The following is a 24,637-nucleotide window of genomic DNA, read 5'->3' on the forward strand; positions in this document are numbered from 1 at the left end:
TTATTTATTCATTTTAGAGAGGAGAGGGAGAGACAGAGAGAGAGAGAGGAGAGACAGAGAGAGAGAAGGGGGGAGGAGCTGGAAGCATCAACTCCCATATGTGCCTTGACCAGGCAAGCCCAGGGTTTTGAACTGGCAACCTCAGCATTTCCAGGTCAATGCTTTATCCACTATGCCACCACAGGTCAGGCCTAAAATAATAACAGTTAATACATCTTGAGCTTCATTAAACTTATATCAGAGAAAAACCTCACTGAATTCTTTAGAAGAACTAAAAACATAAGTTTAAAAGACAAATTACTCGAAACTTGGATAGTATGTCAGCAAAATATAACTTAAAGTGGCATTAACATTTTTTTATTGATATGTGCTAAAGCACTGAATCTAATCACTGTGGACAATTTTGTTCTCAAACTAGAAACACTTCGCCTGAGCTGCGGTGACTCAGCGGACCCAGTGGCGACCGAGAACGCTGAGGTCGTGGTTGACTGGCCAAGGCCCGTGTGGGAAGCCACTACAAGTTGATGCTTCCTGTACCTCTCTCTCTCCTCTCTCTCAAGTGAATAAATGAAAATCTTTAAAAAAAGAAAAATTCAATTAAATCTGAAGACAATCACTAATGACAATATTTTAATAAAAATATAATGTATGATATGAACTTTATTTATAATTGAAAGCTCTATGCCTCATTACTCAGTATTTTATTACTGGTAATTGAATGTAATTAGATAAAGTTGTCACTTTATAATGAAGTATTTTTATGTTTTCTTAAAAAGTTTTTTTAAATAACTGAACGATTTTCAAATAAGCAACCTTTCAAAAAAATGCTGGTAAATTGGCCCTGGCCGGTTGGCTCAGTGGTAGAGCGTCGGCCTGGCGTGCAGGAGTCCCAGTTCAATTCCCGGCCAGGGCACACAGGAGAAGCGCCCATCTGCTTCTCCACCCCTCCCCCTCTCCTTCCTCTCTGTCTCTCTCTTCCCCTCCCGCAGCCGAGGCTCCATTGGAGCAAAGTTGGCCCCGGGCGCTGGGGATGGCTCCATGGCCTCTGCCTCAGGCGCTAGAATGGCTCTGGTCGCAACAGAGCAATGCCCCAGATGGGCAGAGCATTGCCCCCTGGTGGGCATGCTGGGTGGATCCCGGTCAGGCGCATGCGGGAGTCTGTCTGACTGCCTCCCTGTTTCCAACTTCAGAAAAATACAAATAAAAAAAAAAGAAAAAAAAAGAAAAAAAAGAAATGCTGGTAAATTAAAAATATTTTTAAATATTTATTTTATTGATTTTAAAGAGAGGAGGAGAGAGAGAGACAGGAACCTCAATCTGTTTCTGCATATGCCCTGACCAGAGATTGAACCAGCAACCCCCGTGCTTTGGGATGACGCTTTAACCAATCAAGCTATCCGGCGAGGGCAATTAAGTATTTTTGAAAGGCATTAAAAGTAAGTGGGTTTTTTATAATTAATTTATTGTGTTGCCTGACCAGGTGGTGGCACAGTGGATAGAGTGTCAGACTGGGATGCAGAGGACCCAGGTTCGAGACCCCGAGGTTGCCAGCTTGAGCGTGGGGCTCATCTGGCTTGAGCAAAGAGCTCACCCGCTTGGACCCAAGGTCGCTGGCTCGAGCAAGGGGTTACTTGGTCTGCTGAAGGCCCACGGTCAAGGCACATGTGAGAGAGCAGTCAATGAGCAACTAAGGTGTTGCAATGTGCAACGAAAAACTAATGATTGATGCTTCTCATCTCTCCGTTCCTGTCTGTCCCTGTCTATCCCTTCTCTCTGACTGTCTCTGTCTCTGTAAAAAATAAATAAATTTATTGTGTTTACATAGATTCTAGCGTGTCCCCCCCCCAGTACATCCTCCTCTGCCCCGTGTTTCCCAGTACATCCCCCTGTCTCCCTCCCTATAACACCCTCCCCCCTTCCCTCCCGGATTTGCTTTTCCCCTCTCATCCCATCCTATCAGCCTATCATCCCCTTTCCCTGTGTCCGCTTTCCCTCTGGATCCTTTGATCCTGCCTCTGTCTCTATTTCGATCCTCAGTTCATTCGATCCTCAGTTCATATTGTTTGTTGGATTCCTCAAATGAGTGAGGTCATATGATATTTTTCTTTCTCTGCCTGGCTTATTTCACTTAACATAATAGTTTCCAGGGCCATCCATGTTGTCACAAAAAAATACTTCCTTCTTTTTCATGGCCCCATAGTATTCCATAGTATATATGTACCAAAGCTTTTTAATCCACTCGTCCACTGATGGACACTTGGGCTGTTTCCAGATCTTGGCTGTTATGAACAATGCTGCCATAAACATGGAAGTGCATTTCTTCTTTTGAATCATTGATGTAGTGTTCTTGGGATATATATTCCCAAAAGTGGGATGGCTGGGTCAAAAGGCAGTTCCATCTTTAATTTTTTGAGGAATCTCCATACTGTTTTCCACAGTGGCTACACCAGTCTGCATTCCCACCAGCAGTGCAGGAGGGTTCCCTTTTCTCCACATCCTCGCCAGCACTTATTCTGTGTTGTTTTGTTGATAAACGCCATTCTGACTGGTGTGAGGTTATATCTCATTGTGGTTTTAATTTGCATTTCTCTAATGGTTAGTGATGTTGAGCATTTTTTCATATGTGTATTGGCCATCTGTATGTCGTCTGTGGAGAAGTGTCTATTCATTTCTTTTGTCCATTTTTTAATTGGACTGTTTATCATCCTGGTGTTGAGTTTTACAAGTTCTTTATAAATTTTGGTTATTAACCCCTTATCAGATGTATTGTCGAATATGTTCACCCATTGTGAAAACTAAGTTTTTTTTAAATTAATTAATTAATTTCTACAGAGGCAGAGATAGACAGAGACAGACAGGAATGGAGAGAGATGAGAAGCATCAATCATTAGTTTTTCGTTGAGACTTCTTAGTTGTTCATTGATTGCTTTCTCATATGTGCCTTGACCATGGGCTTTCAGCAGACCGAGTAACCCCTTGCTGGAGCCATCGACCTTGGGTCCAAGCTGGTGAGCTTTGCTCAAACCAGATGAGCCAGCGCTCAAGCTGGCGACCTTGGGGTCTCGAACCTGGGTCCTTCCGCATCCCAGTCCGACGCTCTATCCACTGCGCCACCACCTGGTCAGGCACTAAGTTTTTTTTAACACCTGAAATTTATTAGTGTAAAAATTAAGCCATTTCTATGTGATGTTGTATAGTCATTCCTTGTATACTAGCAAGATTGCATCTAAATAATAAAAGCAGTTGGGAATATTATTAAATGATACAGTACCATTATTGGGACTTTACATTTCTTTTTGATTCTAGACTAAATGCACTTCTATTTCTGTTTTTAAACAACCAACAAAATTACCTAGGTAATTTCAGCTATATACTTTGGTTTAAACTATAACTTAAAATATAATCAATTATTAATAACTATTGTTAAATAAATGAATATATTGTACTCTTAAAGTAACTAAGTGGTCAAGTTTATAGTTAAAACTGACTCATACTTACCAAAGAACATTGAGTTTGGAGAAACTGAATGGAGTACCTGTGGTTAAACAAGGCAGAAGTTTATAAACTGACTTTATATGGGAATCATTGGGAAATTGACAATAATACAAAATTAGAAGCCTACATGTTACCCCTAACAATACTAATTTAGTTCTTACAAATATTTAAAAATTTTTTAGGAAATGTACAATGGTTGAAAATGACCAGATTAGGGAATAAAAAGGGCAAATGATGTGACAATAAAAATTCTAGTTATATTAGAGATATTAAATTCCATTGCTTAGAAAGAATACAATTTAATAATTTTTCCCTCTGTATTCTTCATATTAGAAAATTTCTATTTATCTGTCTCCAAGTTTACTGATATTTTCTTATGTCATTTTGGGTGAGCCCATCTAATAAACTTTTCATAGCAAATCTTGTATTCCTAAGCTATTTTCTTACTTTGATATGGTCCTTCCTTCTCACTTGGAATACACATATGTATGAACATCAATTCCTTTAATCTTTGAACATAGTTATAATAGTTCATTTTAAATCCTTGTCTTCTTTTTTGTGACAGAGACAGAGAGAGGGACAGATAGGGACAGACAGACAGGAAGGGAGAGAGATAAGAAGCATCAGTTCTTCGTTGTGGCACCTTAGTTGTTCATTGAATGCTTTCTCACATGTGCCTTGACTGGGGGGCTATAGCAGACCGAGTGACCCCTTGCTTAAGCCAGCGACTTTGGGCTCAAGCTGGTAGTAAGCCCATGCTCAAACCAGATGAGCCTGTGCTCACGCTGGCGAACCTGGGTCCTCCAAGTCCCAGTCTGACACTCTATCCACTGTGGCACCACCTGGTCAGGCTAAAGTCCTTGTCTTCTAACATATAAGCCATCTCAATGTCTTTATCTGTTGTCTACTTTTTCTGTATGTGTCATATTTTTGTTTCTTTTAATGTTTAGTTATTTTTAATTGCATACTGGATTTTGTGGCTGATACATTGTAGGGACTCTGAGTTCTATTATTTTCCTTTGAAGGATTACTCCTTTCTAGTGTTGTGCATCTATCTGTACTTAAATACAGCCTTTCCCTTTATTGTGATATGTAGGATTGAAATCTCTGTTCTGTTCTAATTCCCCAGCTATTGCTTTCTGCTGGGTTCTATGCAGTTCCCCTATGTATGTGCAGTTTAGGGTCACCCATACTTTGAATGGAGTCCATATGCATATTTCAGATCTTCACTATCTGTGATACTTTTCTCTGTGACTTTCATTTGTATGGATTCTCTCCCACTAATCAATTTCCCAGCTCTGCTGTTCAGTGAGCCTTACTCTTCAAGCTAGAAAAGTTGCTGCTTCACCTGTAGCCTTCTAGTCTTTACAGACTTCAGAGTGTCTTAAAGTGTAGAGCTGTGTTAATGCAAATTAACTGGTGCCATTAATTTTTTCAATGGTTGAATGCTGTCAGTGTTGAATAGTTTGACATTTCTTCCTATTTTTGTTTTTTTTCCCCTATGACATAAAAAGTGTTTTTAAATGTTTTAATTAGAGTTTGTATTTTTTTCCTCTGCATTTGGATGAGTATGAGTCAGATAAGCTACTCCATTGTAATTTCCATGTTTTGTATATCATCTTTTGAAAATCTCTATATTTAAAAAATTTTCCAAGTGTGAATCCCTCTGTAAATAGAACAAAGCCTCAAATTTCCAATTCCCATTGTGAGCAGATGTGCACATAAAACTTACACACAGCTAACTGGACAAAATCACACATTTGAAAGTAATAGAAGTGATGAAAGACACTGTCTGTAGATATAATTTTAGTTGATGTAGGGAAGGGCAATGATAACCACTTTTTACTATTCTTCTGTTTTCAGTGACTTTTTTCCCTGTGAATACGTGGTTACCTGCATTGTATAGAATTGGAATTAGTGTGGTGATGATAATGATTGATTATGATAATATTTCGGTTTTGTATTTGTATTTTTAAAAAATGTTTACTTTTTGATTGTAGAGAGGGAAAGGGAGACAGGAACCCCGATCTGCTCCTGGATGTGCCCTGACCAGGGATCAAACCGGCAACCTCTGTGCTTTAGGAGGATGCTCTAACCAACCAAGCCGTCTAGCCAGGGTGGTTTTATATTTTTATTTAAATGCGAACTCAACCTTGTTTCTGGTCTTGCTACCTACATAATATATAATCTCTCATAACAGTTCGTTTTAAAATTTTTGTCTCCCAGCTTAAACTGGATTTTAATGGGCTAATATTTCACTTTTTTTTTTTTAAAAGGAATTATATCTTTATTTGAGGGTTGCCTGTATTTTCTTTTCTTTTCTTTTCTTTTTTTTTTTTTTTTTTTTTTTTTTTTTTTACAGAGGCAGAGATAGACAGGGACGGAGAGAGATGAGAAGCATCAATCATCAGTTTCTCGTTGCGCGTTGCGACTTCTTAGTTGTTCATTGATTGCTTTCTCACATGTGCCTTAACTGCGGGCCTTCAGCAGACCGAGTAACCCCCTGCTGGAGCCAGCGACCTAGGGTCTAAGCTGGTGAGCTCTTTGCTCAAGCTAGATGAGCCCACGCTCAAGTTGGCGACCTCGGGGTCTCGAACCTGGGTCCTTCCGCATCCCAGTCCGACGCTCTATCCACTGCGCCACCACCTGGTCAGGCCAAATATTTCACTTTTGAAGGAAAGAAATGACGTAGGTTGATATTAAACAGAAAGAACAACAAAGAGGAACAAAATATGTCATCGTATCACATCACATTAATAAAACATTAAAAGTTTAACAATCTTCTTTTCTAAAAAAATAGAAAGTTTCTACTGTTTATCTTCAAAGCCATATAATTAGATAAAATTTCTATGTAATGAAGGAGTTCCAGAAATATGCAACACAGATCATTAAGATGAAAATGAATAGAAATTTAAAAGAGGCAAATAGTATGCAGTAATCTAGATGGGGCACAAATGGGTGTATAGGGCCTTAATATTTTCTTTAAAAAATTTTAAAATATTTATTCATTTTAGAGAGAAGACAGAGAAAGAGATAGTGAGAGAGGGAATGGGAGGAGCAGGAAGCATCAATTCCCAAACATGCCTTGACCAGGCAAGTCCAGGGTTTGGAACCGGAGTCCTCAGCTTTCCAGGCCGATGCTTTATCCACTGTGCCAGCAAAGGTCAGGCAAGAAATTCTCAATATTTTAAAGATAAGAATCATCTACTAGTGAAAATGAGGTGAATAGCACCATGACAGAGTACTCCAAATATCTGAAAATTTAGGCTTTCCTGGAGCCCATAGTAAGGAATTGCATATTGTTCATTTTAATTTAATTTAATTTAATTTTTAAAAATTTTTAAAATTTATTCATTTTAGAGAAGAGAGACAGAGAGAGAGAGAGAGAGAGACAGAGAGAAGGGGGGGAGGAGCAGGAAGCATCAACTCCCATATGTGCCTCGACCAGGTAAGACTAGGGATTTGAACCGGCAACCTCAGCGTTCCAGGTCGATGCTTTATTGTTCATTTTAATTTTAAAAGCAGTTCAGGAAGTCAAGATGTCTCCATTGCTCATCCAAGTCTATTTACATTCATATTGTACTTAAAGTTAATTCACTTCTGATGAGAAAGAGGCTTTTTATAAATTTCATTAACCTCTCTTCAAATAAATTGTTAATCAAGGAGTAAAATAAAGAGTTAATTTCATACTTCCTTTAGGTCTTGAAACTATACCCACTGCTTTTAAAACAAAAATACAATGAATACTAATTTAAATACTTAATACACACTTCTAACCCTCAATAAAGAACCTGACTTTATTCATAACACCTGACTTGTGGTGCTGGTGCAATGGGTAAAAGTATTGATCTGGAATGCTGAGGTGGATGGTTCAAAATCTGGTCAAGGCATATATGAATGAAGCAATCAATGAACAACTAAAGTGAAGCAACTATGAGTTGATACTTCTTGCTCCATACCTCTTTCTGTAAAATAAATAAATAAATGCCCCCCCCCCTCCCCCCAACCATACCCATTAAGATCAAACCAGTCTATCTTCTCTTCTTATAAATGCTGGGATGATTTTTTTTTTTTCAATTATAAGAGAAAGTTTATTTAGAAAATCAGAGAGGTAGAATAAGCGAGTTAGTTGTAGAAGAAATGGGCTCAGAAAACAAGTTACAGAGGCAAGAAAAAAAAAAGGGCCTTTGGAGTTTAGGAGAGAAAGGCAAAGAAAACACTCCTGGGGGAAAGGGGGTGGCAAAAGGCACAGGCCACCTGGGCTGATGAATTCCTAATCTCAAATTATTTTAATTTAAGAGGCTCTAGCCCTGGCCAGATAGCTGGGTTGATTAGAGTTTCGACCGGGAGCGCAGAGGTTGCCAGTTCGATCCCTGGTCAGGGCACATACAAGAATAGCTGTGTTCCTGTCTGTCTCTCTCCCTAAAACGAAGAAATAAAAAATAAAATAAAATAAAAGGCGCTATACAGTGTGAGCTAAATATACATAAAAGAAATGGCATTATCCCCAAACATACTAAGAAAAATCATTCACTTTTTGGGGGTTTTTCTTCATATTTTTAAAATAAGGAAAATCATAAAACACTTTAAAAGGTGATTTAATTAGTCTTTCATAAAAGGCAAAATGAGGTTGGTGAAGGAGTCCCTCAAAACTAGAAAGAGAACTTGTTAGTCCTTTAGTTGTTTGCAATACAGTCAGCTATGCCGTAGAGATTGATAAAGCTAAAACAATAAAAATATTGGTTAAAATAGGTGTGCCGTTTTTTGCCTTTTCCGCTTATTCTTTAAAATTCTTGAGCTTAAAGGTCATTTATCTTTATGTCATTCAAGACAACTTTTGATTCAAAGAAACAAAGTGGCTATATCTTTATTAGCAGAAATGCTATATTTGGTTCACTGACAAGTTTAAATGATATGTTTGCAAGCCGAATAATTTTATTAACTTTTCATAATTTCATTTCTCAAAAGTTTACTTCTTACCACTGAACTTTAAAACCACTTTTATGAAAGCTGCTAAACGGGCTGGAAACAGAATTGGCTTACTTACACTTTTTGGTGTTTCCATCTCTCAGCTCTATTTCTATCTTTTGCAATTAATTTGTTTCCTATAAAACTGGCTAATAACTTAAGCCGGTATAGTTCTTATTAGTTGTTATTCAATTAGAAAACTGATTTATGAGTAAACTTAAAGTTCAGACATTTTTCAGTAAGTCAAGCTTTTGTTAAATAACAGAGCAACTTCTAAATGGAATGTTTGCAGTGAATTTCAATCTCAGCAAGAGCATTAAGTATTGCTGTTTTTCAGCCATTCCTGCCCTGTAGGACACTCCTCGGGAGCACAACAGGTCTTAGCACCTGTGGTCTCCCTCAGTGCAGACCACACAGGAATTAAGACAAGCGACTCAACAGTTGAGCAGGTGACTGGACTCTAGCGGTGAGGGAAATTCCCTTTGTTGACCTTGGTAAAATGGGAAGAAGGGAGCGAAGATTAAACTTGAGTATCGCCAGGGTTCTCTCTAGTTTAGAACAGTACCTAGTTCATTTTGCCTCTATCTGGAGTGCTCTGAATTTTGTCCCAATTACTGTTTTTAAAACTTACACATTAAAAAAAAAAGTACATTATAGCTAATCAAATTGGCCAATTTTCTAAACTGATGTGCCCTTTGGCAAGAACTGAAAAATAATCAGTCTAAAAGTTGAGTTCATTGAAGACAAGGCTATGCCCTTAAGTACAGTAATGAAAGTTAGTTGAAATAATTCATTTATATCCACCCCCTATCATCATGTTAGCATTTTACGTTTTAAAAAATTGATGTTCAGCTTATGTTAGATTCTCCCTGACCCCCCCACCCCCCAGTTGACTTAATTTATTTCCACTCATACTGCTAAACCAATTATTCTTTTTGTTTCTCAGTTTGAGGCAGCTGGGTGAGGATAAATATATAGGAGAGAAGGCGAAGAAAGCAATGCTGCAAAGGAGTCGTGTTTTACTTTCATATTTCTGGGGCCACCTCGCAGGATCCAGTGAACTGGTGGACTTCCTGAAGTTTCCTGTTTTTTTCATTTTTATATTTCTGTAAGAATTTTTATAAGAATTTATGCGAGCTAAACTGAGAACACGAACCAGGGAGCAAGAGCTCAAATGCTCCTCCCCTGTTTTTCAGTCAACCTGGTATTTCAAGCCAGCCACGTCTTTGACGATCTCAGGTGAACACTTCGCACCCAGCCTTCCTTTGTCAAAGGGGAAAACAAAAATAGAGAGAAAAGAAAAGCGCCACCAACAAACAACAAACTCAACAAAAAGAGAATAAATAAGACACCAACCACCTCAAGGGGCAACCGCAGCGAAAACAAGTCCCAGGAAGTGATTTCCGGGTGGCGGTGGGAGGGGCGGCTGATTTCCGGTCGGAGGGTAAGCGATGACTCGGGCGCAAGCGCGGTTGGCACTTTCCTGTGTTTTTTTTTTTTCTTTCCCATCCCCCCCCTCCCTCCCCCAGCCTGAGGGGTCTTGAGGTGACAGCGACTGCTACTGCGACTACAGCAGCACGATGGACAAGGGGAAGGCCGGGCGACGCCGATCTTCATCTGGTGAGAAGGGGACGGAGGAGGGCTGAGCAGGATTGTCGCCTGCCCTGGGCAAATAGGAGGCATAGGCGGCAACGGGCGCTGCGGCCCGGAGCCGTGAGGGCTCGGGCTCGGGCTCGGGCTCCGGCGGGGCGGGGGCGGGGAGGGGAGGGGAGGGGACGGGAGGGGAGAGGAGGGGACGGGAGGGGAGGGGAGGGGAGGGGAGGGGAGCGGTGGGGAGGGGATGGGACGGGACGGAGGGGCGCGCACAATGGAAGCCTCTGACGTCGCCCCCGCCCCTGCGAGTCGAGCACCGAGCCCGAGCCCGAGCTGTCACCCACTGCTCAGCGGCTCTTCCCCCCTGCACCCTTTCATTCTCTCCTCCTCCCGGGAACAACCTGCGGGAGCCTTATCGGCCGGCGGATCTTCCCGGCTGGCTGGCTGCTGTCCTGCCACGCCTTCCTCCTAATGCCGTCAATGTTCCAGTTTCCTTTCCAGCTTCCCAGCCCCCGACCCCACTTTCTCCTAATCCTTTGATCTCGATTTTGCCTCTTTCTTACTCTTACCTGCGGGTAGGTAGAAGCGGCGGCAAAGGTGGAAAGGCGGGGCTTGCTAATTGATTCTTCTCCCGTCAGATAAAGGCTGCAGCGCGTCTTCTTCTTCTGAACTGGCCCGCTTAATAATCTTTATCTTTCCAGACTCCTGCTTCTTCCAAAAGTGATGAAAAATTGGAAGAAAGGATTTAAAGCCGTCCTTCCTTTGTGTTTTTATTTTCAGTATATTTTTGTCTTTAAAATTCCTTTACGGTTTAATGACTATCTTCAGTCTTAGGTATTCCATCACAACTAACACCTGATGAATCAGTTACTTTGTTTCGTTTTCTCGTTTCTTATTGTAACACTTATTTTTGCAGAGACAGCCATAGCCATTCCAAATTTATTTAGGAGCGCCCTTGTGGCTGGGCCTTTCAAACTTTTTTCCTTCTTGATCCGCAAAGGAAAGTGAACACGGGTCTCTGGGGACATTGCTTGAAGCGGTTGAAAACCTGAAATCCCTTTCATTAAGTAACCAATACTATTATTGTGTGTGTTTATGTGTGTGTATTTAGAGATATTCTTTGCCTTTGAAAGTACAGGTATAGATATAGAGGTATGCGTGTGTATGCCTCCAATAGATCTGTGTTTGTTTTAAAATATCATTTCCAAGTTCACAGTATATCAAAACCAATAAATTAGATGAGAACAGATTAAAAAGTATTGGCAGTAGAGACAGGTTTACTAACAATTGAATGAAATAATTCATGGGAGAATGACCATTGGAAATATTTAACAACAACAACAAAAGTATAACATTTTAGAGCTATAGATCACAATTTTCAAATAGGTTTTTGGATTAAAACAGGAAAGTTCAAGTAAACTAGGTTTTCAACTGGTTGCTTCAGGCAACATTCCTCAAGGTCTGCGTTCATTTTTTATATTTTTATTTATTCATTTTTAGAGAGGAGAGAGAGAGAGATAGAGAGGGACAGAGAGAGAAGGGGGGGAGGATCAGGAAGCATCAACTCCCATATGTGCCTTGACCAGGCAAGCCCAGGGTTTCGAACCAGCGACCTCAGCATTTCCAGGTTGACGCTTTATCCACTGCGCCACCACAGGTCAGGCCACTAAGTGTACTTTTTTTTTTTGAGTACTTAACTACTAAGCAGTGTGCTACAAATTTTATAAATAATTCTTTCAAAAGCCTTATAATGTTTTTATTTTTAATTTACCAACAAGGAGGCTGGGACATACGGAAGGTAAGCAATTCTTAGCATTAGTAAGAAGCAAGAAGAAGCAAAGCTAGGATGCAAAATCTGGTCTTTTTGATTTCAAATTTATAATTTCAGCCTCTTCTAATGTCACAGGATATTAGTGAGCCTACTTGGGAAAAAGAAGGTTTCACGGACAATTATGTATGACAACTGCAGTTACAAGAAAATTTTATTTACTACAGGGTTTTCAGTGCCTTTGCTGTGCTACTACTGTACATTATGCCTCTCCAAGAGAGTGACTGAACGTGCAGTATTTCTCAGACTTGCTTGATTTTGACTCTTCCTTCCCCAGTTGCATCTTGAAGATCTAGTGAAGTAGGAGGGAAGCTCATCTTTTGAGAAAGAGAGATTTTCCCAGCGGTATTGGGAGCTCAAAATAGAGTAGGTGGTCAACTAGGGATAAATAATAGCAATCATGTAACTTTGAAAGTCTTTGTTAAAACAAGTTTGCATTTGTAGTAGCTGCAGTTACTACAATTGTGTGACTTTATTCAGCAGTGATAAGTAATCCAGGAAGAAGAATTTGGAAAAAAAAAATGAATTCAGTTTTAATTAGGGTTAAAGGGTATGACAAGATGTGGCGGCAGAAAATGGGTTCACTGTGAGTGAGGAGATGGAAGGGTGGAAGGATAGCATGTTGTAGAGTGGGAGGTTCACATTTGGAGAACTTGGCAAGTTCTTTAGATCCATTCTTGAATGTATGTTTCTGAAGTAGGGATGTGTAGAGAAAGTTTGTTAGAGTAGAGTCTGTTAAGGTGAGTCCTTTGTATTAAGTGAGTTGATTAACAGAAATGTTAGAGCAGGGGTCCCCAAACTTTTTACACAGGGGGCCAGTTCATTGTCCCTCAGACCGTTGGAGGGCCGGACTATAAAAAAAAACTATGAACAAATCCCTACGCACACTGCACATATCTTATTTTAAATAAAAAACCAAAATGGGAACAAATACAATATTCAAAATAAAGAACAAGTAAATTTAAATCAACAAACTGACCAGTATTTCAATGGGAACTATGGGCCTGCTTTTGGCTAATGAGATGGTCAATGTCCGGTTCCATATTTGTCACTGCTAGCCGTAACAAGTGATATGACTGCACTTCCGGAGCCGTGATGCGTGCATGGCACGTCACCGGAAGTAGTACTGTACGTGAGTGATGCCGCGCTTTGCGGATGCATCCTGTGCTCCTCTCACTGACCACCAATGAAAGAGGTGCCCCTTCTGGGAAGTGTGGCAAGGGCCGGATAAATGGCCTCAGGGAGCCGTGTGCGGCCCACTGGCCGTAGTTTGGGGACCCATGTGTTAGAGTTTCAGAATGATAGTAGATTATGACAGGAAAACTATGAATCAAGTATCATAGGAGTGTTATAGAGCTGATCTTGCTCAATACTGTACCTCACAATTACAAGTATGGGTGAGATAATGTATCCAATTTATGGGAATTTTAAAAAAAGGAATTATTGCAATAAAGATAGAATATTCATTGGAAGTGGTGGTTGGGGGAGGAGATTTTCATCTTTACTCCTAATTTGGTGGGAAGGAGAAGAAGAATCTTGAAAGTGTCTTAAGAAAATAGTGTAGTCAATAAAAAGCTCAACTAAGGTGGAGGTAATGTTCAAGGAAAAAAATTCAAAATTTAAGTAAATTGTGTTACTCTGGAAAGGAATTTGGTGGGCTAGAGAAGAATGTAGATGAAGGGTAGAGTTGAATTACAAAAGAGGCTGCAGGATTGGTAGCTACAGTGTTGAATATGATTCCCAGATGTGATGATAGGAGGGAGAGGATTGGAAAATAGATTAGAGGGCATGGTAACGCAGGACATGGGTTATAAGTAGCTCCAAAGATCTAGACTACAGCTTTGTTATGGTGTTGTCTCAAACCTGCCTACAGAATGGATAACTCTAATCTGAATCTTCATTATTTTAGGGGGCTTGCTGATGTAAGCTGCTTCATCCTAATTGCCTGTCTAAAATTTAATCATTATCTAAAATTTACCTCAAAGCTCAGTTCAATTATGCCTTTCCAAGAACAATCTCTGATAACTCAAAATTTAAAAAAATTATATCTATTTCTGAACTTCCACTCGTCCTTGCACCTCTTAAATGATGTTTATCAGATTCTCTCCTGTATTCTAGCTTGCTGACTTGTCTAGCCTATGCCGTTTCACTATTAAATTTTGTGCCTGGGACTGTCTTATTCATGTTTAATCCCCATATCATCCAGCAGGCCTAGAGTATAAGAATACCACCTTTCGAATCAGATCAGTGATGGATCAACATGGTAACCTTGGGCAAGTTATTTGGATTCCTCAAACCTAAATTCTTTGTCTGTAAAATAGAGATAATACTTTTACTGATCTCATGAGGATTTTATAAGGATTAAATAAAAGAATTTGTGTAAAGTACTTAGCATAGTGCCTGGCAATAGTAATTAGTGTTACCCTAAATAAATATTTTGGAATAAATAGGTGAATGAGTGATTCCAGAAGATACCTGGGAAAGAGATGCTTTTTAACAGATTGACTCATCTATTTAGAAGGAGAGTAATTAGAGATTTTCCAATGTGCTAGTACAGTACTAATATATACTACTAAAATCTCTTAAAGGTATATTTTAATATAGAATATAATAATAATTACTATTAATTTTGCACTAACTATATGACAGACATAATACTAAATACTTTAATATAGACTATTTCACTTTAATCCTTTTTTTTTTTTGTATTTTTCTGAACTTAGAAGTGGGGAGGCAGTCAGACAGACTCCTGCATGCACCTGACTGGGATCCACCCGGCATGCCCACCAGGGGGCGATGCTCTGCCCATCTGGGGTGTTTCTCCATTGCGGCTGGAGCCATTCTAGTGCCTGAGGCGAAGGCCATGGAGCCATCCTCAGCACTTGGGCCATCTTTGCTCCAATGGAGCCTTGGTTTCAGGATGGGAAGAGAGAGACAGAGAGGAAGGAGAGGGGGAAGGGTAGATAAGCAGATGGGCACTCCTGAGAGCCCTGACCGGGAATCGAACCCGGGACTTCCACACGCCAGGCCCACACTCTACTGCTGAGCCAACCAGCCAGGGTCTAATGTTAATAACGGAAAAGCTGGGTATCCTGTCCTGTTTTAGAGATGAGAAATAGAATCTTGGAGAAGTGATAGCTAGTAAGCAAGATAAAAATTCAGGTTGTCTGGCTTTAAAATCTGTATTATTGAGCACTATGCTATACCAGAGAATCACAAGGAGAACCACATTGTATGTTTATTAACATGCTCTAAAACCGACCTAGTATAAGATGGAACAACTCAATATAAAAACTTCTAAATTTTGGGATATGATATCACAATAGTATTAATTAAAGAAATAGAGTAACATACTACGAAACAGTATAGAAGCACTTTTAATGAGTCAGTTTGGGAATAGTAATCTGTAAATTATAATTTAAGTAATTGGTATTCCTCTTTTTTTTTTTTTGCTGATAGAGAGAGAGAGAGAGAGTGAAGCACAGATAGGGACAGACAGGAAGGAAGAGAAACGAGAAGCATCAATTCTTTGTTGCGGCACCTTAGTTCATTGATTGCTTTCCCATGTGTGCCTTTATCGGGGGGCTAGAGCAGAGTGAGTGACCCTTTGCTCAAGCCAGTGGTTTTGGGCTCAAGCCAGTGACCTTGGGCTTCAAACCAGCAACCTTTGGGATCAAGCCAGTAATCATGGGGTCATGTCTATGATCCCACACTCAAGCCTTCGACCCCACGCTCAAGCTGGTGAGCCCGCACTCAAGCCGGATGAGCCTGTGCTCAAGTGGGCAATTGAACCTGCGGTATTGAACCTGGGCCCTCTGTGTCCCAGTCCAATGCTCTGTCCACTGTACCACCACCTGGTCAGGTGATATTCCTCTTTTAAAAAATACATCTTTTATTAAATTTAAAATTGACTAGAGAAAGTCTGTACTTTCAGGGATCATTTCTATAGTTTGTTACTAGAGAGATTTTGAATGTGTAGAGCACCTGAAACCATGAAGAGGAGGCTCAGTGTCTTCTAGAAAAATAAAAGGAAATAAATAAAATTGATGAGAAAATGAATTTATGTAAGGTAAAGGATTTCTTATTATTTATTTAAAAACTATTTTTTTGTTGTCTAAGAAATGCTACTTTATTAAAAACTAATATCAGAAGCTTGAAAGAGACTTGACTTGAGGTGGTGAATATAGACCAGTGGTAGTCAACCTGGTCCCTACCGCCCACTAGTGGGCGTTCCAGCTTTCATGGTGGGCGGTAGCGGAGCAACCAAAGTATAAATAAAAAGATAGATTTAACTAGAGTAAGTTGTTTTATAAAGATTTCTTCTGCCAAACAGCGAAAATCCAACATAAAGTACTTGGTAAGTAATTATTATTATGTGCTTTAACTTGCTGTAACTCTGCTTTATAAATTTTATAAAGTAAAGTTACTTCCATACTTTATAAATAACCATTACTGTGGAACCAGTGGGAAGTTAGAAAATTTTACTACTAACAGATACAAAAGTGGGCGGTAGGTATAAAAAGGTTGACTACCCCTGATATAGATGATATATTATAGAATTGTACACCTGCAGCCTATATAATATTATTAATGTCACCTCAATAAGTTCAATAAAAAAATAAAATGAGCCTGACCTGTGGTGGCGCAGTGGATAAGGTGTCAACCTGGAAATGCTGAGGTCGCCGGTTCGAAACCCTGGGCTTGCCTGGTCAAGGCACATATGGGAGTTGATGCTTCCTGCTCCTCCTCCCTTCTCTCTCTGTCTTTCTCTCCCTCTCTGTCTCTCTCTCTCCCTTTCTCTCTCCTCTCTAAAATGAATAAATAAAAAAAAATGATTGGAAGCTTACATATAAAAACTAAAATAATTTTTACATCAGTGTTTGCTTCAAGAAATGAAGGTAGTGAAATTAATGTTATATATTATGAACTTAAGAGAAACTATTTTTGCTATATAGATTTCTGGATAAACTAGTTCACTTATATTTAATTGTTTAACATTATTTTAATTAATTTTTTTTAAGTGAAGGAAAGGAGACAGGCAGACTCCTGCATGCACCACAACCTGGATCTACCCGGCAAGCCCCCTAGGGCGATGCTCTGCCCATCTGGGGCCATACTGGCAACCGAGCTACTATATTTTTAGTGCCTGAGTTGGAGGCTCCATGAGCCATCCTCAGTGCCTTGGGCCAACTTACTCGAACCAATTGAACCAATTGAGCCATGACTGTGGGAGCAGAAGAGAGAGAGAGAGATAAGGGGGAGGGGGTTGGGGAGGGGGGTGCAGTAGTAGATGGTCGCTTTTCTTGTGTGCCCACACTTGGAACCAAGCCAGGGACATCCACATGCCAGGACAGCACTCTACCACTGAGCTAACTGGCCAGGGTTATAATTTTTAAGTTGAAGTATTACATACAGCAGAGTATAGATATTGTTTATTATTTTTTAATTAAAAAATTTTAATACATGTCTTTAGTATATAGTTTGGTGAATTTTTATTTTATTTTATTTTTTTTAGAGAGGAGAGAGAGAGGGAGAGAGAGACAGAGAGGGAGAGAGAGGAGAGAGAGACAGAGAGGGAGAAGGGGGGAGGAGCTGGAAGCATCAACTCCCATATGTGCCTTGACCAGGCAAGCCCAGGGTTTCGAACCAGCGACCTCAGCATTTCCAGGTCGACGCTTTATCCACTGCGCCACCACAGGTCAGGCAGTTTGGTGAATTTTTATACTTAAATACATATAGCTGTGTAGTCATCACCTAGATCAAGATCTTGAACATTTCCATCAACTCAGAAGACTGATTTGTATCCCGTCTCAGTTAATATTTCTTCACCCCCCAGGTATACCCTATTTAGGACTTTGACCCAATTTGAAGATTAGGTTGTCTTACCTTTGCTTTGGAGAAGTTCTTTATACATTCTGGTTATGAGTCAGCTGTGTGAATTATATAGTATTATTAATTATAGTCACCATGCTATACATATATCTTTTTTTGGTCTGTGGCTTTCCTTTTCATCTCTCTCTCTCTCTCTTTTTTTTTTCAGGGACAGAGAGAGAGTCAGAGAGAGGAATAGATAGGGTCAGACAGATAGGAACCAGGAATGGGGAGAGATGAGAAGCATCAATTGCCAGTTTTTCGTTGCGACACCTTAGTTGTTCATTGATTGCTTTCTCATATGTGCCTTGACCGTGGGCCTTCAGCAGACCAAGTAACCCCTTGCTCCAGCCAGCGACCTTGGGTCCAAGGTGAGCTTTTTGCTCAAGCCAGATGAGCCCGTGCTCAAGCTGGCGACCTTGGGGTCTCGAACCTGGGTCCTCTGCATCCCAGTCCGACGCTCTATCCACTGTGCCACCGCCTGGTCAGTCCCTTTTCATCTCTTAATGATGAATTTTGATGAACAGATTAATTTTAATGCAGTCAAATTTATTAATCTTTGTCTTTTAAAATACATATTTTTAACTTCTATTTATTGATTTTGGATTGGAAGGGAGAGAAACATCAATTTTTTGTGTGTGTGTGTGTGAGAGAGACAGACAGATAATCAGGAAAGGAAAGAGGTGAGAAGCATCAACTCGTAGTTGTAGCACTCTTAGTTGTTCATTGAGTGCTTCTCATACATCTCTTGACCCAGGGGCTCCAGCCAAGCCAGTGACCCCTTGCCCAAGTGAGTGACCTTAGGCTTCAAATCAGTGACCTTGGAATCATGTCAGTGATCCCATATTCAATCCCGTCACCCATGCTCAAGCTGGTGACCTTGGAGTTTTGAACCTGTGTACTTATTATCCCAGGTCAACTCTCTATCCACTGCATCAGCACCTGCTCAGGCGAGAAACATCAATTTGTTGTTCCACGTATTTATGCATTCACTGGCTGATTGTTGTATGTGCTCTGACCTTGGAGGATAGGGATGACAGTTTAACCACCTGAGCTACTTGCCAGGGCAGTAATTTTTTTTTTTTTTTTTTTTAGAAAGAGGCAGGGAGAACGACAGGAACATCGAGGTGCTCCTGTATGTGCCCTGACTGGGGAATCCAAACTGGCAATCTCTGCACTTAGTTATTTTTTTTAAGAGACGGAGACAGGAAGAGAGAGAGAGAAGAGGGGAGGAGAAGCATTCATTTGTTGTTCCACTTAGTTGTGCCTTCATTTGTTGCTTCCCGTGTGTGCCCTGACTGGGAATAAAACCCACAACCTTGTTTTGGGACGACGGTCTTAACCAACCAAGCTCACTGGTCAGGGCCAACATTTTTCTTTATGTGTATTACTACTTGTGTTTTGTTTGAGAAATCTTTGCTTACCCCAAGGTCATAAGAATATTCTCTTTTTATTTTAGGAGCTTTGTTTTCTCTTTGACATTTGAATCTATGGTCCATTTAAAATTAATTTTTGTATACAATGTGAGATAGAGGTCAAGGTTTAACTATTTATGTTCCCGTTTGGTTATCAAATTGCTTTAGCATTATTATTGAAAAGCCCATCCCTATACCACTGAATAGCAGCACTGTGTTTGTTGTAAATAGCTGACCATTTATGTGTAGATCTCTACCATTCATTTTTATTATGAAATGTAATATTATGTAATATATATATTCCAGTAAATTGTAAGTTCCAGGAAAGCTTAGTTTGTGTTTAATTTGCTCACTGCACTGTACTTACTGCCTAACACATTGCCAGGCAAATGATAGACTTCAATAAATATTTGCTGATTGAATGGAAGAAAAAACATCTACAGGAGGTCTGAAAACTGTTGGTGAAGACAGACTTAAGCTGTTCCCAGGTGCATTGATGATGAAATATGCAATAGAATTAAAAGCAAAAATATTTTATAAAACATTTTCAACTTCTGGCTCTCAACTTCTGCTTTGTTCCTCCTGCTGTACCTCTAATAATAATAATTTGAGAATTTGTCTGGTCATATGGTTAAAACAACTTTTATTAAACACCTATTGGATGTTAGGACTTCTGACAGAGAATTTCTTATTTAGTTCTTAGAGCCAAGTTTTTTTTTTTTTTTATTGTCATCTTACACATATTGTTTAATGAAGACATTTTGTGAGAATCTATTACTCTTTCAATTATTTTTTTGACCTCTATATTTTTAGTCCATCAGGTTCTGTAAAATGTATCAATATTAATTCTAATTTATTTATTTTTAGAGAGGAGAGGGAGAGAGAGAGAGAGAGAGAGAGAGAGAGAGAGAGGAGAGGCAGAGAAAGAGAAGGGGGGAGGAGCTGGAAGCATCAACTCCCATATGTGCCTTGACCAGGCAAGCCCAGAGTTTTGAACCGGCGACCTCAGCATTTCCAGGTTGACGCTTTGTCCACTGCGCCACCATAGGTCAATATTAATTCTAAAGCTAACAAGAAGTTAGTTTAAAGCAAAGGATGGCTGTGAAAGAATTTATTTTATTATATTATTTATCTCATTAAGATATTAAATGGTAACTTTTACCATGTCTTTGTAGAAATTGTCACACAAGGAAAAAGGAAAAAGTCTTCATCTTCTGAGTTACATAAGGTATGCACTAGTTTTCCTTTTAATCTGTTTATTATCTTAAGAGTACTAATATTGAAAGTATTTTGCTATTTTTCTTTTAAATAAAACTTGAAAGAAAATACTGTAAAGCTGTAATTAGTGTTTTTTGGAGAACGGTGTATCCTAATTAACCAAAGTTTAGCCAGGAAACCCTGTTTGGAGCCAGCCTTGTTTAAATCATTGTGAGATATACCAGTATACTTTCTAGGCCTCATATTATATTTTATATAAAATGTATGACAGAACTTTCTTGATGACTGAATGTGTCAGAGCACCTCATGTTCATTCATTATACTGTAAATGTATAATAGTTATATGTATACTTAAGTCATGTGCTGAAATGACTATTTGGAGGGAAAATAGAGTGACAGACTCCTGCATGTACTCTGACCGAGATCCACTCTAATCAGCTGAGCTATCGTCAGCACCTGAGGCTGATGCTCTGACCAGCCAAGCTATCGTCAGCACCTGGTGCTGACATTCAAATCAGTGGAGCCCCTGGCTGTGAGAGGGGAAGAGAAGGAGAAGGGGTAGAGGGAGAGGAAGAGAAGCAGATGGTCGTTTCTCTCATGTGCTCTAACCGGGGATCGATCCTGGGACATCTGCACACTGGGCCGATGCTCTATCCACTGAGCAAACTGGTCAGAGCCTCTTTTTATTTGTTTGTTTGTCTTTTCTCTATGAGGCAAGAGTACTTTGTTTGCTTGACCAGGTCAGGACAACAGCCTGTTCAGGAACCAGCGCATAGCAGGAGGCAGGAGAGGGGTGCTGATTTTTGTCGGAATGAACATTGATTGCGATCAGATAGTCTTAAAGGGCTTGGGTGGGGTGGGGTTGTGTTGGTTATGGTAAGCAGTCTCCTTTCTGGAGACTGGTCAAGCTCTCAGGCCAGACGTGTCATAAAATAGTTTCTCTTCCACAGTATGGAAAGACAGAAGAAAAAAAGGTAGTAAAGAAGGGAGAACACATACGTGAGTGAGCTAGGCAGAAGCTATTTGCCTTTGATGATCTATTATAGCTTTAAAAGTACAGGCCTGCTCAGATTCAAGGATAAGAATCAGACCACACCTGATGTTGGAGTACTGTCAGTGTTCTATTGTAAAAAGATCATGTGGGATATAGATTTCTGGTATACCAGTGTTGGTAAATACAGTATCAGTATTCAGTATAGTGCTAAATAACCTACTCACAAAGGATTCATAGGTATGAACATACTGAAGCCCTTGCTGTACCCCCCTGAAAATGCAGCTGTTGTTCCCTAATGAAGAATATGAATGAAATGATTGATTTAGAGATAACATTGTCTTTTGTAGTTGAAGAATTATAGAGAGGTAACTTTCTCTACAAAACAGGTATAAATAATTAAGAATTTACTGGTGGATTAATTAAGAATCCAGGAGGATTAACTCAGAGGTGCTTGTGAAATAAAAGAGTTGAGGTAACACTTTAAATTTATTCTGGCCTTCTGACTTATGCTTTAGTCTCATTGAAATGAATTTATGGATTGTTACTGATTGTAGTTGACATAGTGCTTATTATATGCTATATTTAGTAGGCTGAACTTGATACTTATCATTTATACTTTCTCTTAATACAAAAGTTATTTAAATTCTAAACAAATGATTTCATACTTAGGGCTAAGATGGATGCTTTTATTCATTTGTTTATTCAGTATATCATGAGCCATATGCATTGGAGATATAAAGGTGGTTAACTGAGGGCCCCCTCTTCAAGGGCTTCTGTAGTCTGGAGGGGAAGATAGACATGTAGACAAATAATTATAATATAGTATGATGTATGTAATATAAATAATGTAATATAAATGTACCAAGTACTAATACCCAGAGAAAGGAATATCTTGGTGTGGGAGTGATGATTGAATGGATAGAATAATAATTTTGAACAGAATCTGAAGTATTTCACAGGGAGAGGCAGAGGGAAAGGCATTCTAGATTGAGAAAGTAGTACATACAATGTTCTAGAGATGCAAAATAATATCACATGTTTGAAAAAGGTTGAGTAAACTCAGTGTGTGTGATTGGGGCATAGAGTTTGTGCTGTGTGGGTGATATGAAAGAGCCTAGATTGTTAAGAGTTTTATCTGTAAGAAATGGGTGCCATTGTTATATTTTATGTATTGTAGCCGTACTTAGATCTGTGTATTAGAGAACTCTGGGGATAGCATTTGAAATATTAGAAGGGAAAGAGACTGCAGGTAAGAGAATATTTAAGAAGCTATTGTGATACTTCATTTATTGACCTTTATACTGAATGGGAGGTTTAAAAAAATAAAATTGTATTTAACGGCCTATAAATTAAGTACTAATTAAAAAATTTAAAACTAATAGCAAAATATTAATGCAGGGTGTTATTTGCTGACTCAGCTCTTATTTATATTTTAATTATACTGATTATTTTCTTACTTATTCTGGTTTCAGATCACAAAGATGTTAAGTGCAAAACCAGAGGCTGTTTGTGTTAAATCACAAGTGTCTAAACTCAGAAGCTCAGAACAGTGGGATCTCCCTTTGCAGAGGGTAAATAAAAACCTTTTTTTTTTTTTTTTTGACAGAGAATTAGAGAGAGGGAAAGATAGGGACAAACAGACAGAAAGGGAGAGAGATGAGAAGCATCAATTCTTTGTTGCAGCTCCTTAGTTGTTTATTGATTGCTTTCTCATATGTGCCTTGACTGGGGGCTACTGCAGAGCAAATGACCCTTTGCTCAAGCCAGCGACCTTTGGGCTCAAGCCAGCGACCTTTGGGCTCAAGCCAGCGACCATGAGGTCATGTTTGTTATCCCACACTCAAGCTGGATGAGCCCACGCTCAAGCCAGCGACCTCGGGGTTTTGAACCTGGGTCCTCCACATCCCAGTCTGATTCTTTATCCACTGCACCACTGCCTGGTCAGGCAAAACTTACTTTTTTGAAGTATATAGTGTTATTTGGTGTATTTAAAATGTTTTACTAAAACCAAACTTTTAATTTCTTATATGTCCTTTTGTTTTTTTGTTACTTATTTGTAGGTTTTAAATTAATTTATTTTAGGCATATGTTGAACTGATGCTTTGAGATTAAGGTCTTCAGTTTAAATCTAAATATACTTATTGTTTTTCTTCATGGAATTTGAAGCTATGTATTGTAAAATAATTTATATTTTAAATTTATAAGAAGTTATTAAGGGTATTAGAATCATTTGCTCATGAAGAATTGATTTTTCTCATCTCTCTCCTTTACTGTCTGTCTGTCCCTCTCTCTCTCACTGAAAAAAAAAATTTAAAAATTAGAATCATTTGCTCTTTTATTCTTGTTTTCTAAATTTGAGAGGGTTTATCTTAAAGGGTAACACAACTATTTTTCTTTTTTTTTTTAATCTTATTTTTAATTTTAATGCAGTGACATTGATAAATCAGGGTACATATGTTCCGAGAAAACATCTCCAGATTATTTTGACCTTTGATTATGCTGCATACCCCTCACCCAAAGTCAAATCGTCCTTCGTCACCTTCTATCTGGTTTTCTTTGTGCCCCTACCCTCCCCCCACCCCCTCCCTCTCCTTCCTCGCCCCCTCCCCACCCCTCCACCCCACTCCCTGTTACCATCACATTCTTTTTTTTTTTTTTTAATTTATTCATTTTAGAGAGGAGAGAGAAAGGGGGGGAGCGAGACAGAGAGGGAGAGAGAGAGGAGAGAGAGAGAGAGAGAGAAGGTGGGGAGGAGCAGGAAGCATCAACTCCCATATGTGCCTTGACCAGGCAAGCCCAGAGTTTCGAACCGGCGACCTCAGCATTTCCAGGTCGATGCTTTATCCACTGCGCCACCACAGGTCAGGCACCATCACATTCTTGTCCATGTCTCTGAGTCTCATTTTTATGTCCCATCTATGCATGGGTTCATATAGTTCTTAGTTTTTTCTGATTTACTTATTTCACTCTGTATAATGTTATCAAGGTCCATCCATGTTATTGTAAATGATCCGATATCATCATTTCTTATGGCTGAGTAGTATTCCATAGAGTATATGTGTCAAAGCTTTTTAATCCACTTGTCCACTGATGGACACTTGGGCTGTTTCCAGATCTTCGCTATTGTGAACAATGCTGCCATAAACACGGGGGTGCATTTCTTCTTTTCAAACAGTGCTATGGTTTGAAAAGAAGAAATGCACCCCCATGTTTATGGCAGCATTGTATATATTTGGGGTATATTCCTAAAAGTGG

At 39.4% G+C, this 24,637-nt stretch overlaps 2 protein-coding genes and 1 pseudogene across 7 annotated transcripts in view; 2 read left to right on the forward strand and 1 right to left on the reverse strand.

Moving 5' to 3' along the window:
• TRMT10C (tRNA methyltransferase 10C, mitochondrial RNase P subunit) overlaps positions 1-9,849 on the reverse strand; it is a 28,544-nt gene extending 18,695 nt beyond the window's left edge. Inside the window, exons 1-2 of the mRNA XM_066347762.1 lie at positions 9,820-9,849; positions 3,507-3,535 (exon numbers count right to left, since the gene is read on the reverse strand). The gene's annotated coding sequence lies outside the window, so the exon portion shown is untranslated. The remainder of the gene's footprint in view (positions 1-3,506; positions 3,536-9,819) is intronic.
• An 83-nt stretch (positions 9,850-9,932) lies between these two features.
• The window catches only part of SENP7 (SUMO specific peptidase 7), a 135,068-nt gene continuing 120,363 nt past the window's right edge, over positions 9,933-24,637 (forward strand). For 2 of the 6 annotated variants that reach the window (XM_066347755.1, XM_066347758.1), the window contains exons 1-2: positions 9,934-10,083; positions 20,346-20,398. In XM_066347755.1, the coding sequence (XP_066203852.1) occupies positions 10,044-10,083; positions 20,346-20,398 (93 nt within the window). In that variant the 5' untranslated portion in view covers positions 9,934-10,043. Of the gene's footprint in view, positions 10,084-20,345; positions 20,399-22,854; positions 22,954-24,637 lie in introns of all 6 variants that reach the window. The other 4 variants (XM_066347761.1, XM_066347754.1, XM_066347757.1 and 1 more) reach the window with 4 other exon arrangements.
• On the forward strand, positions 15,803-15,916 carry LOC136380179 (small nucleolar RNA U3; annotated as a pseudogene).

Source organism: Saccopteryx leptura, chromosome 8 (assembly GCF_036850995.1).
Source record: "Saccopteryx leptura isolate mSacLep1 chromosome 8, mSacLep1_pri_phased_curated, whole genome shotgun sequence".
NCBI lineage: Eukaryota > Metazoa > Chordata > Mammalia > Chiroptera > Emballonuridae > Saccopteryx > Saccopteryx leptura.